Below are 15,105 nucleotides of genomic sequence, written 5' to 3' on the forward strand. Positions count from 1 at the left end.
TTGGTGTTAAAATATAGTTGTGTAACTTATCTCACTTAACTCTCTACATAACACACCCAAAGGAAAAGGCAAGAGAGCCTGTAAAATGCTCCAGGCACTGTGTTAAGAACTGTGTAACATAAAGATATAAAAGACAAAGACTTGGCCCTCACGTAGCTTAAGAATCTGAAGGGCAGATAAACGCTATACACAAATAATTACGATAAAAAGCAGGATGGAAGAAGTCCCCCCAAAAGTTAGCTTAGCGTTTTCGAAGCTCAGTAGCACAGAGAGGTCACTTTCACTCGTGAGACACACGGGATGCATGTGACGTCTGAGCTGAGTCTTGAGGAAGGATCAGTTCCATAAATTTTGCAAGGGAGTTACTGCTATTAAACAGAGTAATTCCAAAGATTTTAAAAGGATATGAGGATGGAACCACCTTAAAAATATCCTACAGGTCTAAAGGTCTAAAGATTTATTTTGCTTTTTTCTTTTGAAATGTGCCTTTAACTTTTGCAACATTTTATGAGACATGCTGGCCAAAGAATCCAAACATATTCTCTTGGGTCATTCCTCCAAGAGAATGAAGAGGGGTTTGGCAAGCATTGTAAGAATTTGATGTAAAACATCCTATTTAGCCTGAATAACTTTGGGCCGGTCTACCTCAGTTTGCTGTGGATTTCTGTTTCTGAGGAAGTGAAATTATGCGTGGCTCCCGGAAAAGAAATTGAAGACGTTGGTTGCACTTGTCCGATTTGGCCACTAGAGGGCCACCAGGCTCGCAAAGTTTGTTTCGAATCCGGTTTCCATGTTTAAGGTCCTTTTAACCTTTTAACACAAAGAAATGGTTTTCACTTTTATTATGAAATATTAATAGATACATAAATATGTAGTGTCATAGGTAACATATAAAGTGAAATAACAAATAAATGTCTGTGTTTTCCTGCCTCGCTAAAGAAATAGTATTTGACTATTTTAGTACTTTACTAATGTCTTCTAAGCCATGTGTGGGTGCCTCCCAGCCTCACCACCCAGATCCCGCTTCCCAACCCAGAAGCCACGAGTCTTTGTGCTTTTCCTTACTTTGTTTTGTAGTTTTACTACATACATGTAGATGTCTAAACAAAATATATTTTTTTAAGTTTTATTTATTTATTTTGAGAGAGAGAGAGAGAAAGAGAGACCCCATGCAAGGGAGGGGCAGAAAGAAGGAGATGGAGAATCCCACTGTCAGCATGGATCCCGACACGGGGCTCGAACTCACGAACCCTGAGATCATGACCTAAGCCAAGATCAAGAGTCAGATACCTAACTGACTGAGCCACACAGGTGCCCCATAAAACATTTTGTTGATGTTACAATACCGCATTGAGCCGAAAGGCAATTCAATATGATGCCATTTGCATAAAATCCAAAACCAGAAACACATAAACTTACTAACTTTGTGCTAAGTAGAGGATATGGAAGTGCCGTCCTATTCAAAAGCAAGTATCACTCTTCCTTTACTGTCTCATCATAAACTTTCTTAAAGAAAAATGTCTTCCTGATATTATTTTTAGGATTCTCCCCACAATTCGTGATACTTAGTCATGGTGGAAATATGAAACCACGTTTCAGTCAAGGCCACTGACTCCTAGTTCAGGTGGTTCCATTGCTGGCATCACCAGTCTCCCAGAAAAGAGCAAAGGTTTGTCAAACTTCCCTCATTAATTGATTTTGTTTCCTGGCTACCAAGCCGTCTGACATGGCCGGGGTTTTCAAATTGCTGGTGATTGTACTCATCGTTAAAAAAAAAACAAAAACAAACAAACAAACAAAAAAAACTTAAAGCTAGTGTAGAACCAGATCTGATCGTTACAGAAAAAAAAAAAAAATACAGAAAAATTAGTGATGATAAAAAATAGGACCAAACTGTCCTACAAAAGCATACTCGAAGCACATAACTATGGGTGTGCTATGGAACAGCCTATCTGTGAGAAGTCAGGATCCAAAATCCAAAATCCTGCCCTTTCCTGAGAAAATGGAGAGAGTGGCTGGAAATGGGTTTGCAGTGGACCAGCCGTTGGAGCTCCTGGGGTACCCTGTCCTGCATCTCACCTGGTCCAGCCCCTTGTCTTACCAACAAGGAAACTGAGGCGCAGGGGAGGGGACACGCGTGCCCTGGTGGGAGAGCCCACTGGAGACGAGCTGGCCACGAACCCGTGCCTTCCGCCCCCACGCCTGATGCTTTCCAGACACCGCTGGCCTGTTTTCCTAAAGCAGCCAGGCACCCCCCACCGCCCCCCCGACTGGGCTGTCTTCCACTAGGCTGTAATCCTTCATTTCAGAACTTTGCAGGGTTTCACATTTACTGTGCCTTCACCCAATCATCCCTGCGATGAAGCCTTTGCAAATAACGAGCACTTGTCCAAAATGGATCCCCAGGCAGGTGCTGGCCAAGGTCTGACATGGAAGAGGGTGTGTGTGTGGGGGGGGGGGGCGGGTGGTGCCTTCCTGCCCGTTGCCATGGCGTGTGGCACCTTTAACAAACAAAAAACCCCCAAAGCCTTACCACAATCCAGGTTAGAGAATGGGGCTATGAATAGTAGTTCCTTACGCTGGCCGGCCGACACTTCTGCCTTTTCGGAGGGCTTTCCCGTCTACGCTCTCATTTGATTTTCAAACTAGTGTGGGGAGGCCAGAGGTGTGCCAACAGGTTCTCTCCCCATTTCACAGATGAGGAGGCCGAGGCCTGAGTGCAGGATGTGACAAAGCCGCAGGTCAGTCATCTCGGGAGGGGCCAAGAGCAGATCCTTCTCACCACCCCCCCCTCCCCGGGGCGAGCTCCGGGGGGGCGGGGGGGGGGCTTCTTCCCACAAGGACACGCCCTCTGCCTCCGGGGAGGTAGCGGTTCCGGGGCTCCTGCCTGCGGACAAACGAAGCCTTCCGGCTGTTTCTGTGTCCGCTTCCATTTGGAGAGATTCGAAGACCAGAGAAAGAACAAGTATAGGCACTTGACGAGGATAATGATAAAACTACAGTTGCTGAACAGATCTTGGGGCCATGACGTGTTACGCTCTGAGAAACACGGCCCCGTGACCAAAATGATCCTGGTCCTGCAGCCACCTTCTCTCAGCCCTCCCTGAGGGCCCAGCCTTGACCCTGCCCAGCCCCTGCCCCTCCCGCTGCACCGTGCCCCGCCCCCTACAGGGGAGCTACAGTCCCCTGACCACAGCACAGTGTGGCTCAGAGAGCTTCAGTTCAGTGGTCCAAGGTCACATGGCTGGGAGGGGCGGCCCCGAAGTTCACGGCCAGCCTCTCTGACCTCTGACCCTGTGCTGCCTTCTGTCTCCCTCTCACACGCATCCCCACCCCCGCCTTACTTTTCATCGGTGGTCTTTGCCCCACTCGGGTTTTTCCAACCTCTACATGTGCATTGAAAGTGTTCTCATTGATGCGAAAGCCGTCAGCAATGGGCCTGGTTGATTTCTGCCTGGATGTGTGCCTGACACAGAACGGCTCTCACAGCAAGATTGTCGGATCGATTTGAACTTGAACGTGCACCCTCACCCTGAATAAATGCCCAGCAGCGGAAGGTAGCCGAGCTCTCCCACCTGGGCTGGGGGCCCTGGGTGGGAGGGCACAGGGGCATCGCCCAGCAATCCGTCCGGGGCTCCTGGGTCCAGCCGGTTCTGCCACCTGCTACGACACGGGACTTAGACTTTCTCTAAAACCTCACTTTCAGCATCCATACGATAGGCATGATCCTTAGGATCCATAATGCAGGGTCTGGCGAGAATTAAGTCCGTTTGCACAAGCGTTTAAAACAGTGGCTGGGACACAGCGCACGCTCACGGGGCTTTGGTCCTGTCTGTGGATGGGGAAGAAGCTGTCTGCGTGCTGAAATCCCAACCCACATACACCCTGCCTGTGTGCCACATACAACATGCTGTCCCCGCGTTTTCTTTATTTCCTGTTTAACTTTTAATTACACACCATCTGTGCTTCCTTTTCTAAGAGGCTCACTAAATTCCTTACGCTCTAAAATTATTTAATTTGTATTTTATCATGCCAGGTTGAGCCAAAGCAGTTAGTTGCAAACTTAGGCAATAATTTCTTCACATGTGCCCGTTAATGGACAAAATCCAGGCTTATTCCGGGGTACAGAAGAAGGTGTTTAAAGCACCAAAAAAAAATGAAGACTTCTCTTATTTTTATTCTTTTTTGATTTTTTTTAAATGTTTATTTAGTTTTAAGAGCGCGAGAGAGAGACAGAGCACAAGGCGGGAGGGGCAGAGAGAGAGAGGGAGACACAGAATCCGAAGCAGCCTCCAGGCTCCAAGCCGTCAGCACAGGGCCCGACGCGGGGCTCGAATTCACGAACTGTGAGATCATGACCTGAGCCCCCCAGGCGCTCTTCTACTTCTCTTATTTTTAAATGAGTTCCTGCTTTTCTCTGCTTTCCCTAAGTGGCGGAAGGGGGTCTTTGAACGTGGAACCAACCCAGAAGTCCACACGAAAGCCTGCATAGTGTAGCACCTTGAATAGATGTCTCCTGCCCCTAGAAAATCATGTCACCTGTCAGCAGCAGGGCCGGGTCCCCCGGAGGTGACTCTCTTCTTGCCAGAAGGTCAACATGTGGCACTCAAGGTGGGAAAAAAGTCCCCTTGTGATATCCCTGAAAAGGGGCAATTTGAGCAGATTCAGAAGCGGCGTGGGTGAGGACTTTCGTTTTCAAATATTTGGCAGTGTATTGAGCAGCTGAATTCTTTTCTTAAGCCTAAGCGGCTTCTCTTTAATTTAGCGTCCTGGCTCATGGTTTGTTGTTATTGGATGTGATGTAACGTAACATTATGTCATTATTATAATGTAATGTCTAATACCACTTGGCGTCAATAACCCGTGCGCCACAAGGCACATATAGCTGTATGATGTTTTCTATCAAGTTCTTCTTTCGATTGACAAAACCGTTCCCTTCCATCTTTGACTTCTTAACTGCTCTAATGGAAGGGCTATGACTTTAGAGGCATTTCAATTCTGCAGGTGTTGTTAGGGGCAGTGGAAAAAAACATCTCACACAGAGGAAGGGGATTTCCTCTGTAACATGCATGGAAGCTTTAAAGAAGGTTTGGGGGAAAGACGTATGCATGAATAATTCTGCCTCGGTTTTTGCTACCTCTCCCTGACATACAGCTACCCTTGAAGAAAATTCCAGCAAATCCTAAAGGGCACTTCCTAGAATTTGGCAACACTGATTTGATCACCCGAGTCCCTCCAACAGACCGGAAAATGCAACTCTGAAATAGGGATTTCCAAACCTCCATGCACAGCTTATCTAGAATTATCTAGACAGATTTTGAAGATCCCGATTCCCAAGTCACCTCCCGCCCTCCCCCTCCACCCCGCACCAGTGAAATCAGAACGTCTGGGGGCTGGGAGTCAGGCATGGGTACCTTTGAAAAATCCCCGTGAGTTTCCAGTATGTGGGGACATTTGGAAACCACTGTCTGAACATCTATATAGCTGGCCTCTGCTGGATAAACCTCATAGGCTCCACCTACCGGGCTCCTATTTTAGAAATTTCTCATTGCTTTAAAATCTTGTATTTCAACTGAAATGAGTTGAGCTCCACCTAAGTGCTGAAGATCCTCTGGTTGCTTTCACATTCATTGAATCCCTTGAATCCCGGAGGAGCCTTAAAGAGGTGAATGGTGTCCTATCCCTGCTGCAGGTGACTGGGTTGAGGCCCAGAGGGCTTCCCTCGCTGGAGGAAAAACTCACAGTTGGTTAAGGGGCACGTCAGGCTTGGAAGGGAGGCCTGGGTCCCCGTGCTTTTCTGTCACCTCATTTACCTAGTCTCCCAGGAACCAGTAACGTGTACGGTTTCTTCTGCTATTGCCATCGACGTAAATTCCCTTCACTCTGTTAGAGGGGAGATACCAAGGGGCCACACCACGACCCACGTCCAGGGGTTGGGGGGGACACCCAGCATCTGCACTGGGAACCACTACCTTTTCCCCACCAAACACGTCCATAGCTGGCATCCTCACCCCCTCTCGTGGCGGAGGCAGTAAGGCCCCGAGAGATCACGTCTCCGGTCCAGACCTGCGAGCTGATGGGCCGATTCCCCGGGTTCGAATCTGGGCCCTGACCCTCGGGCACACACCCGCGTCGCCGCCCCCTCTCTGCCGTCTGCCCTCTCCCCTGCCACTGTAAGAAACAACGTCCCTGAAGCCCCGTGCTTTGAAAATTTCTCCTCAGGCAAATGGTTCCTGGACATCTCCTTTGGTTGATTGGGTTTGTGGGAAGGCCCCAGATGCAAGCAATGCACCCGGAGGAACCGTTCCCTTGACCGGGACAGAGGCTCGGCATTGCATTGCGTCTGTGCGTCCATCTAGAATGAGGGACCGCGCCAATGTCATGTCACACTCTCAAAGGAGTGGCCCGGGAATGGGAAACGCCACCGCCGAGTGAGCAGAAGGGCAACCTGTTGTCTGGCCCTGTCCCTGCTCCTGGCACATCAGCGGTGGTGATCTTCCTCCCTCCCTTTAAGCCCTGAAAGGATGCTCAGAACTCGAGTCCACAAAGATCATGTCCTGTTTGAGTGAGAGCCAAGGTTTGCACACAGTAGGTTCTTGCTCCTTGAAATACAGTTTACGTATTTATTTTTCAAATGTTTTATTTATTTTTGAGAGAGAGAACACAAGTGGAGGAGGGGCAGAGAGAGAGGGACAGAGGATCTAAGTACAGACTCAGTACAGACTGAGCCTAAGTACAGACAGACATCACAGAGCCTGACGCGGGGCTCGAACTCATGAACCGTGAGACCATGACCTGAGCTGAAGTTGGATGCTTAACCAACTGAGCCACCCAGGCGCCCCCTTGAAATACAGTTTAAATTCCCTATTGTCCCTCGCTCCTGAGGCCAAGGCCACAGGTCTTAAGCAGCAGGGGGGAACTACATCCACACAGCCCCGCTCCAGCCTCACCTCTCCCTCAGCAAATAATTTACTTAAAGGCACTTGTGTGCAGGGGCACCTGGGTGGCCCAGCCGGTTAAGTGTCTGACTTCAGCTCAGGTCATGAAGTCAGGGTTCGTGAGTTCAAGCCCCACATCAGGCTCTGCGCTGGCAGCTCAGAGCCTGCTTGGGATTCTCTCTCTCCCTTTCTCTCTGCCCCTCCCCTGCTCACTCACCCTCTCTCTCAAAATAAATTAAAGAAAACGAAATTACATGAAATCAGGAATGCAGTATAATAGCGACAAGAACATATTATTTTCAAATCACGGTCATGTGTCTCCTAGTGCTGGAGTCAGCACGACAGAGTCACGTGTGGGGCACAGGTCGGCCCTCCTGCAAAGAACCAACGTCTGCCTTCAACGGGAGACAGCTCGGCCGCGAATCACGTCTGTAAAATACATGCCAGTTCAAAGACTAGGAAAACACGGGCTGGAAAGAAGTTTCTGTGGTCCTAGAGTAGGGCCACTATCGGGGCATCTCCAAGTCAGCATTTCCTGTTTGCCGGCCCGATTTCCAGCACCTTCCTTTGCACCTTTCTATGTGGGTGCTGGTGACAAGGACTCGTTCACAAATGCCTGTTTTCATTCCCTCTCTCCCCCTCCCTTTTAACTCTTTCCTTCAGCTCTGCCAATATTCCAGGATACACTGGTAAGGTTCATTTCACAGCCAGCCACCCAGCAAATTCTGATATTCCATCAACGGCCCCATCACCAGACTCAGAAGTGCACCGGTGAGTATTAAGTCCCATCACTCAGGGCGTTCAGATACTCGGGCGGGGCGGGGGAGGGTCCTCATTATGGTCGTTCCGCTAAAGAACAATTAACTACAAAGAGCAAAATTTACATCAGGGTGTCAAATCCAAAAGACAGAAGAGTTCATTTCCCCGCTGTGGTGGCGAAAAGGAGCCCCGTAGGAAGACACTCCCGCCGCGTTAGGTAAACAGCAGGCCTGCCTCTTGGACTCACAGCTTTGCACACACACGACCCTCCTGCATCGACACCGGAACACGCCTGGGTGCATGGAACACACCCCGTGAGACGCACGTTCGCTTCCCCCGAATCGCCGCCTTCTGTTTCAGAAGAGACAACATTCTGTTGAAAGTCGACATCCGGTTTTAAACACCGTTTCGCAAACTGAAAGCCGGAGATGTTAGATGGAAGGTTATCGCCGACCCCGTCGTTCGGAGCTGCCCGAGAGGAGCTGCGCGCTGCTGCTCGTTATGACTCAAATTTGAAAACATTTGATGGAAGTCCCGGCCTCGCAAACAAGATGACGGTTTTGAAAAATGCAAACTCAGAGGTCTTAACCAGGTCCAGTCGCTGGCTCCCGCAAAGAAATAAACTACCTCAGTAGGTCCCTGTGCGTCCTGGAGGCGGAGGGAGGCAGTGCTCCCTCGCTACCCCCCAGAGGGTGCCTTTTCTCCTTTTGGTCTTAGCAAACATTTATTGGGCATCTGCTCTGGGCCCAGGCACTGTTCGAGGCGCTGTGCGCATGGGCTGAACAGACACGAGGCTCGTTTTCAGGACCTTATGTGCCGGTGTGATCGACGGAGGGCACAGACGCCCACAAGTCACTGGGGGAATAAGATGATCTCAGCGAGTGCAGTGAAGGAGAAAAGGCGGGGAGACGCCATAGCCAGTGCCTGGACAGGGTGCTGATTTAGCTCCGCGGTCAGAGAGGGCTTTCTGAGGAGGTGACCCTCAGGTGGGAGTCCTCCCAGGTTTCTTACCTGTTCTGAAAGGCAGCAAGGGTGAAGGGACTCCTGGGCCCAGGTGGGCAGTTGGTATGGCTGTGTGCTAGTCCCCAGGAAGTCACAGGAGTTAGACCCAGTTTGCACGGAGCTCACGGGCTAGTGGTGAGCAAGAAACACACCGCTGGAGTCCGAGGATGACAAGTGTCACCACAGTCGTGTCCCTGACGTGGGTGAGCTCTTCCTCTCCACCGGGCTACCCAAGTGCTTTGTGCTTAACTGACCCACCTCCCCAACCCAGAAAGCCTGTGAGGAAGATGCTCTTGTTTTCCCATTTTATGGGTGAGGAAAGGGAGGCAGACACAAGGTTCTAGGAGAATTCTAGGAAGGCTTCATGGAGGAAGGGTTACTTTGGAGGAGGGCCCTTGGTCTCATAGATATTTGGGGGGCCAGGCTGCGTGTGGCAAGGCTGGCTTCCTCCAGGGATCCCACACATGAAGGCCCTCACTACGCAACCGTGGACCACAGGAGAGCCTCGTGTGGCCCTGTGTCTGAGGGACCCAGATCATTCCACACCCTGTGCACAGGACCTGGTTCCTCAGGCAGGGACCAAGTGGGGGACGTGCCTGCTGACACAGGGCTTCCTCAACTGATCTAAATTCTGTGTTTGCTGATTGCTTAGGCTCAGGGCCATCTGACAAGATGCATTTTGAAGGAGAACATTGGCTTTCTAGGCTAGTGTTTTGCATCCAACCAGTTTTCTCTCAAGACACATTTTCAAAGGTCACAGGTCCAGTCGCAAAGGCAGGACTGACAGAAATTGAGACAATTAGTGTAATTTTATTTCACTGAAGGGCCCAAGGAAGCAATGGCACAATTAAATGCATCCTAATGTCTGTCGTGAAGACGTAGCTCCCAGAAGGCTGGAAAAATACACCGTGTCTGAGCAGTTAATGATGGAGGAGAGGCCCGATGATGTTTTCCCAGGGCAATGCCAACCTTCCTCATCTCCGGCCTTCTTCCTTCAGGATCCATCTTCTCTCCCCAAACATCTCGGGCCGCATCCCTGACGCCCTGTTGGTATAGCATGTTTCCACAGCCACAGGATCTAGCTGTCCAGTGTTCTACTATGTCCCAAAGAAGTCTGTATTTCTTTTTTTATTTTTTTAAATGTTTATTTACCATTGAGAGACAGAGAGACACAGAGCATGAGCAGGGGAGGGGCAGACAGAGACGGAGACACAGAATCGGAAGCAGACTCCAGGCTCTGAGTTGTCAGCACAGAGCATGACGCGGGGCTCAAACTCGCAAACTAGAGATCATGACCCAAGCTGAAGTCGGACGCTTAACCGACTGAGCCACCCAGGTGCCCTGAAGCCTGTATTTCTAAGTGGAAAACCACCCTCCACTGTTACTGCTACTGTTATGACTATTTCTAGTGTTACCAGTGCTGCTCCTGCTGTTACTAATGTCACTACTGCTGTTGCTAATGTTACTACTGCTATTCCTACTTGAGAAAAGAACTTGAGTCTTCGGCCACACCCTCCAGCCCAGGTTTAGGCCCCTTGCTGACCCCCCGGGAAGCCCCCACACTCGCCCCCCATATCCTGCACACACACCACTGTCATCTTGCTGCCTCAGAGTGGGGACCGAGAACCCTCCGAGGCAGCTTCTCTGGGGTTCTTATTCTTGGGGTTCACAGAGGCTCTGGGGACACAGTGGCAGCACCCAAGGGTGACAAGGAAGCGACCAACCCCTGTTGGGCCAGGTGCCCAAATCTCCATCCCTGTGCCCACCCCTAATGGCTGCACCTGCAGGCGCTTGGGCTTGGCAGTGAGGAGGCACGGTGGGGTGCTCAGATTTTACAAAGCACTCTCTGGGGTGCCGGGTGGCTCAGTGGGTTAAGCATCTGACTCTTGATCTCTGCTCAAGCCCCATGTCGGGCTCTGCACTGACAGTGTAGAGCCTGCTTGGGATTCTCTCACTCTCTGTCTGTCTCTCTCTCTCTCTCTCTCTCTCCCCCCCCATCCCCCCCTCTCAAAATAAATAAATAAGCATTGAAAAAATAAAAATAAATAAATGAAGATAGAAAGCATTCTGTAACATGAGGAGGCATCCGTGATCAGAGAAAACCGGACCTTGGAGATTCTCCGTCATGAAATATGTCCTCTCAATTTTGTGACACCATATGTCCTGGAACTTTGCTAGAACTTTCTTGTGGAAGTGCAAGTCCAGGTCGGGTCTCTGATGAGTATCTTGAGAACTGAGTGAGCTGACTTCCTCCTGACAGTGTCTGCCTGACCCTCTGCGTCTTTTCTGCTGTTTCTGAGAGGCCGCGTGCACACAGGCACGTGCCGGGCACTCCTGGACCCTGGCTCCGGCATGCACCCTCCCTGCCGGCCTGGAGCCCACCTCTGCCGCTGCCCCGTGGGCGCCTGCAGCCCACCCCCAGGCGAGCCGGTCCCCTGGCCTCTCCCCCACTCCCGCGTCAGAGCCTTTTCTCCCACCAGGGCCTCCATCTCCTTCCCCCCACCAAGACGAGTTCTTTCTTCCAAAAGCTTCATCCTTCCCCCAGAGCGCTTGGCCCTCTCTAGCCCTGCCCCCCCCACTCTTGCTTGGGGAGAAACTCAGCCACCACTCCCCACCCCAGCTCCTCCCTCCACCCCCTCACCCCCTCCCCCCACCCCCGCCCCACCCCAGCCACCTCTGTGCTGTAGAAATCAAAGATGTCCTCTCTGAGCAGGCATTTCTCTGCCCTCCTTCCTCTCCCTTCTAAGCTTCTTTCAGAGGGAAACACCCAGTCTCCCTTTCCAGTCTGCCTCCCGCACCCTCCCCACCCACTCTCCCTCACGCTCCTGCAGTCTGCATGCAGACATCACCAGTCAACCAAAATGCACCTGCAGACGGCAGGCTGGTTAAGACCACCAGGAGAGGAGGGGCCATGCACCCCTCGTGGTGCAGAGTTCCCAGTGGGAGACCATTGTGCCGGGTTGGGATTAAGTGAGCTAGGCCTTGAATGCCAATGCCAAGGGGCTGACGTCCATGTGGTCCCGGTAACAGGTTTTCAGCCAGGTGTACAGGCCCCCAGCTGCATTTTAGAGTGATATTGAGATGAGATGCAGAACAGCAAGGAGGGAGAGGAGTGGACGAGACTCAAGTGCGGGAGAGCGCAGGGGTGGATGAGACGGGGGTTGTGAATCTCCCATTCGGAGAGCATGAGAACGCACACAGGGGCTTCTCCTGCCTGCCGCTTCCGTCACAGGGCGGCGTCCCCTGTGCGTTCCCTCATGCCGCAAGGCCACCTTCACAGAAGCTTGAGTTTGCACCCCAGCAGCCATTTTCCACGACACAATAAAAAACCATGACTTCACGATAATCATAGCGTGTTTTAAAAAGCCACTTTGGGTTGAGTTGCTGTGCGCTCCATAACTTTTGCCACGTATGAACACTGCATTCTGTGTGTGTGTGTGTGTGTGTGTGTGTGTGTGTGTGTGATTCAAGCGGCAGCAAAAGTGACCCTGGCTGTATGCAGTCGTTCAAGAGAGTTGGCGTGGCCTGTGTCCACCCTGGGAAGACCACCTCTGGGCATGAACAGTGATTGGGAAAGCGTTGTTTGTGTAGCATTCTACGTATTTAGTTATCTTCTTTCAATTCTTGCAACACAGAGAGCATTTTTCCCCGCTGGGTAAATGAGCCAACGAAGACACATGTGAGGTTGAGCATGTCCTGTGAGAGCAGTCAGCTTAACCCCGCTGGCATGGGGAAACCGAGTCCCAGCCCTGCGTGTGGCCGGTCCCACCCCTGCCCTGAGCCTCTCCCCACGAGCCCTGTGCCCTCCCACGCCGCTCTCCCTGTACCCCTTCTTCATCTTCCAGCCTGCTTTCATCACAACCCACTTAACTCCTCCCTGACATAGACTGTGGGAGGGGAAGGTGGGGAGGATTTCCTTCCCCAGCCCAGAGAGGTCACTCTTCCTCTCTGTTCCTGTTGTCCCAGCCTCACCCGCACAGAAGCTTCGTGTTGTAACTTTTGATTACTTCCTTTTGACTACATTTTCTATATTCTTAGCGCCTACTGTAATTCTAGGCACAGAGTAGACTTTCAGTCAATGAAACTGATTGCAATGTTACGCACATAATGCAATAAATGAAACCGAAGGCAAATAAAGGAAATAAACGAAACGATGCACACAAGGATGAATCATTCCCAGTCTCCATGTGCTCTCCTGACCCTCATTCTCCACCCTGAACATGTGTCTCACTGGAAAATAGATAAGGTTATGTGTTTTTATGTTTATCGTATGGGTCATTTTCTTTCTTTTTTTTTTCCCTGCCATCCTGTCACAGCATCTTACGGAAAGAAATGGCAGTTGACCTCTTCCGTCACCAGGCACCGCTGTCTCGAATGGTCACAACTGTAAAACCCTACAATCCCTTCAATAAGAAGGACAAGGAAAGTGTAGGCTACTGACAAATGCCTGCCCTCTGAACGGGACTTACAATCTTCAGCCTTGGGGAGGCACTGTGCATGGTGCAATGGGGAAATAAAAAAAACCCAGGCATGTTCTGGGTGTGTCTGTAGAGGTCTGATGAAGTCTGGTGTTCTTTTCTGCCTGAGGCAGAGTGTCCTGGACCCCAACCTCAGTTTCTTGCCTGACCGGGGCTTGGAATGCCACCACTCCATGACAGCAGCCAAGGTTTTCGGGAAGCCATCAGTAGCAATGGTTCTATTTCTAGAAGATTCCTCTTTAGAGTTGGAATGCCAGGCCTACCTAGAGGGTTCATGTCTTGACCAAGTTAATGCAGTGATTGTAACTGTAGAGCATACATCACAAAGTTGGTTACCATAGACTATCCAATCAAAACCCCGTATGTTCTGAATGGGAAAACTGAGTGGCTGAGAGAGAAAGTGGGGGTGTTCCTTCCATAGAGGGCATCACACGGGGGCAAGATCTAGGGTAAAGGACAAAACCATCCCTTGCATGGCTGTTGTATTTCTCTTTCAGGAAAAAAAAAGCAGGGGCGCCTGGGTGGCTCAGTTGGTTAAGCGTCTGACTTCGGCTCAGGTCATGATCTCGTGGTTTGTGAATTCGAGCCCCACGTCGGGCTCTGTGCTGACAGCTCGGAGCCTGGAGTCTGCTTCGGATTCTGTGTCTCCCTCTCTCTCTCTGCCCTCCCCAACTTGTGGTCTCTCTCTGTCTTTCAAAAATAAATAAAATGCAAAAAAAAAAAAAAAAACCATTTATAAAGAAAAAGAGAAAGAAAAAAAGCATCCCCGCAGGCTCCATGAGGCCCAAGGGACAGCAGTGACCAGTCCCATCCACTTTAGGGTCAGTGTGTGGACCTTGGCCAGACAGAGCACCAGCTCCAGAATCACTCAAGGGTGAATGTGGGCCATACAGGACCCCTCCAGCCTCCCAAATGTAGTTTTACTGGTATACATGTAAAGTTTATTTATATCTGCCTACCCATATCCATAGGTCCTATCAAGAGTTTATAACGTGCTCTCTCAAATCTTAGCTCATTTGACCCCGCAACCCCCCGCAGCAGGCATTTTACAAATACCTTGCTACTTGATGAAACAAACAGAAACAGAAAAAAGGCAAGGCGGGGGGTGGGGGGGAGTTCACCCTATGTTCCTAGGCTTTTCAGAAGGATTTTTCAGGGTTTCTTCCTGCTTTCTTCTTCCAAGGGCTTCCAAGAGACAGCACGTCAAGCAAACGTGTATAAGCTCTGCTCATTCCTTTGAAAAAGGGCAAAATTGGTTGTTTTTGTTTGGGGACGGGGTATTGCCTCAGTCGACCTCCACAGATCTGGATGTTGGCTCCCCAGACCCTCTGCATGAGCTGCCGTTCCTTCCAGAACAGGCAGGAAGGCACACGTCCATTTGTCCTGGGAAGTTGACTTGCTTTCACAGAAAAGGAATGACTTCACTTGAACCTAATCTCGTGGCCTAATTGTTCTCAGAACAAGCAATTCTGTTTGAAAAAAAAAAAAAAAATCAGACCAAAACAGAAATCTTCATCTCTGGAAGATTCTCACCCAAACACAAATGGGAAGGATTAGCCCTGTCCAGGAAATAGATTAATGCAGGTACCAGAGATTATGTTTTGTGGTAAACATCCCTGGCAGGCCACTTTGTCAGGAGGCGTTATCGCTCAAAGTCTGAGGCACCTGTTTGTTCTTCTGGGCCTTTCTATGGCAGAGCACCAGTGGCACCTGATCTTGGCATTCTGCAGGCTACGATAACCATTTCCATCTTCTACAGTGCAGGTAACCGGACACCTATCAGAGCGCCGAGCACCTTCCAAGCTGCTTCTAGAATGATGCTGGCTTTGTCCGCAGCATCTTCAGGCAACAGCCAGCACGAGAGACGAGGAAGCACTTCTGTTTGCACAAAAACTAGCTCAGTCTGCTTTCTCATGAAGACAATTAAA

General features: G+C 50.4%; 1 protein-coding gene across 2 annotated transcripts in view; it reads left to right on the forward strand.

Moving 5' to 3' along the window:
• The window catches only part of SPATA48 (spermatogenesis associated 48), a 54,030-nt gene extending 40,779 nt beyond the window's left edge, over window positions 1–13,251 (forward strand). Inside the window, exons 8-9 of one of the 2 annotated variants that reach the window (XM_045494254.1) lie at window positions 7,602–7,709; window positions 7,947–9,884. In XM_045494254.1, the coding sequence (XP_045350210.1) occupies window positions 7,602–7,709; window positions 7,947–8,097 (259 nt within the window). In that variant the 3' untranslated portion in view covers window positions 8,098–9,884. Of the gene's footprint in view, window positions 1–7,601; window positions 7,710–7,946; window positions 9,885–13,015 lie in introns of those variants that run through there. The other variant, XM_045494255.1, reaches the window with a different exon arrangement.
• The last annotated feature ends 1,854 nt before the right edge of the window (window positions 13,252–15,105 follow it).

Source organism: Leopardus geoffroyi, chromosome A2, assembly GCF_018350155.1.
Source record: "Leopardus geoffroyi isolate Oge1 chromosome A2, O.geoffroyi_Oge1_pat1.0, whole genome shotgun sequence".
Classification (NCBI taxonomy): Eukaryota; Metazoa; Chordata; class Mammalia; order Carnivora; family Felidae; genus Leopardus; species Leopardus geoffroyi.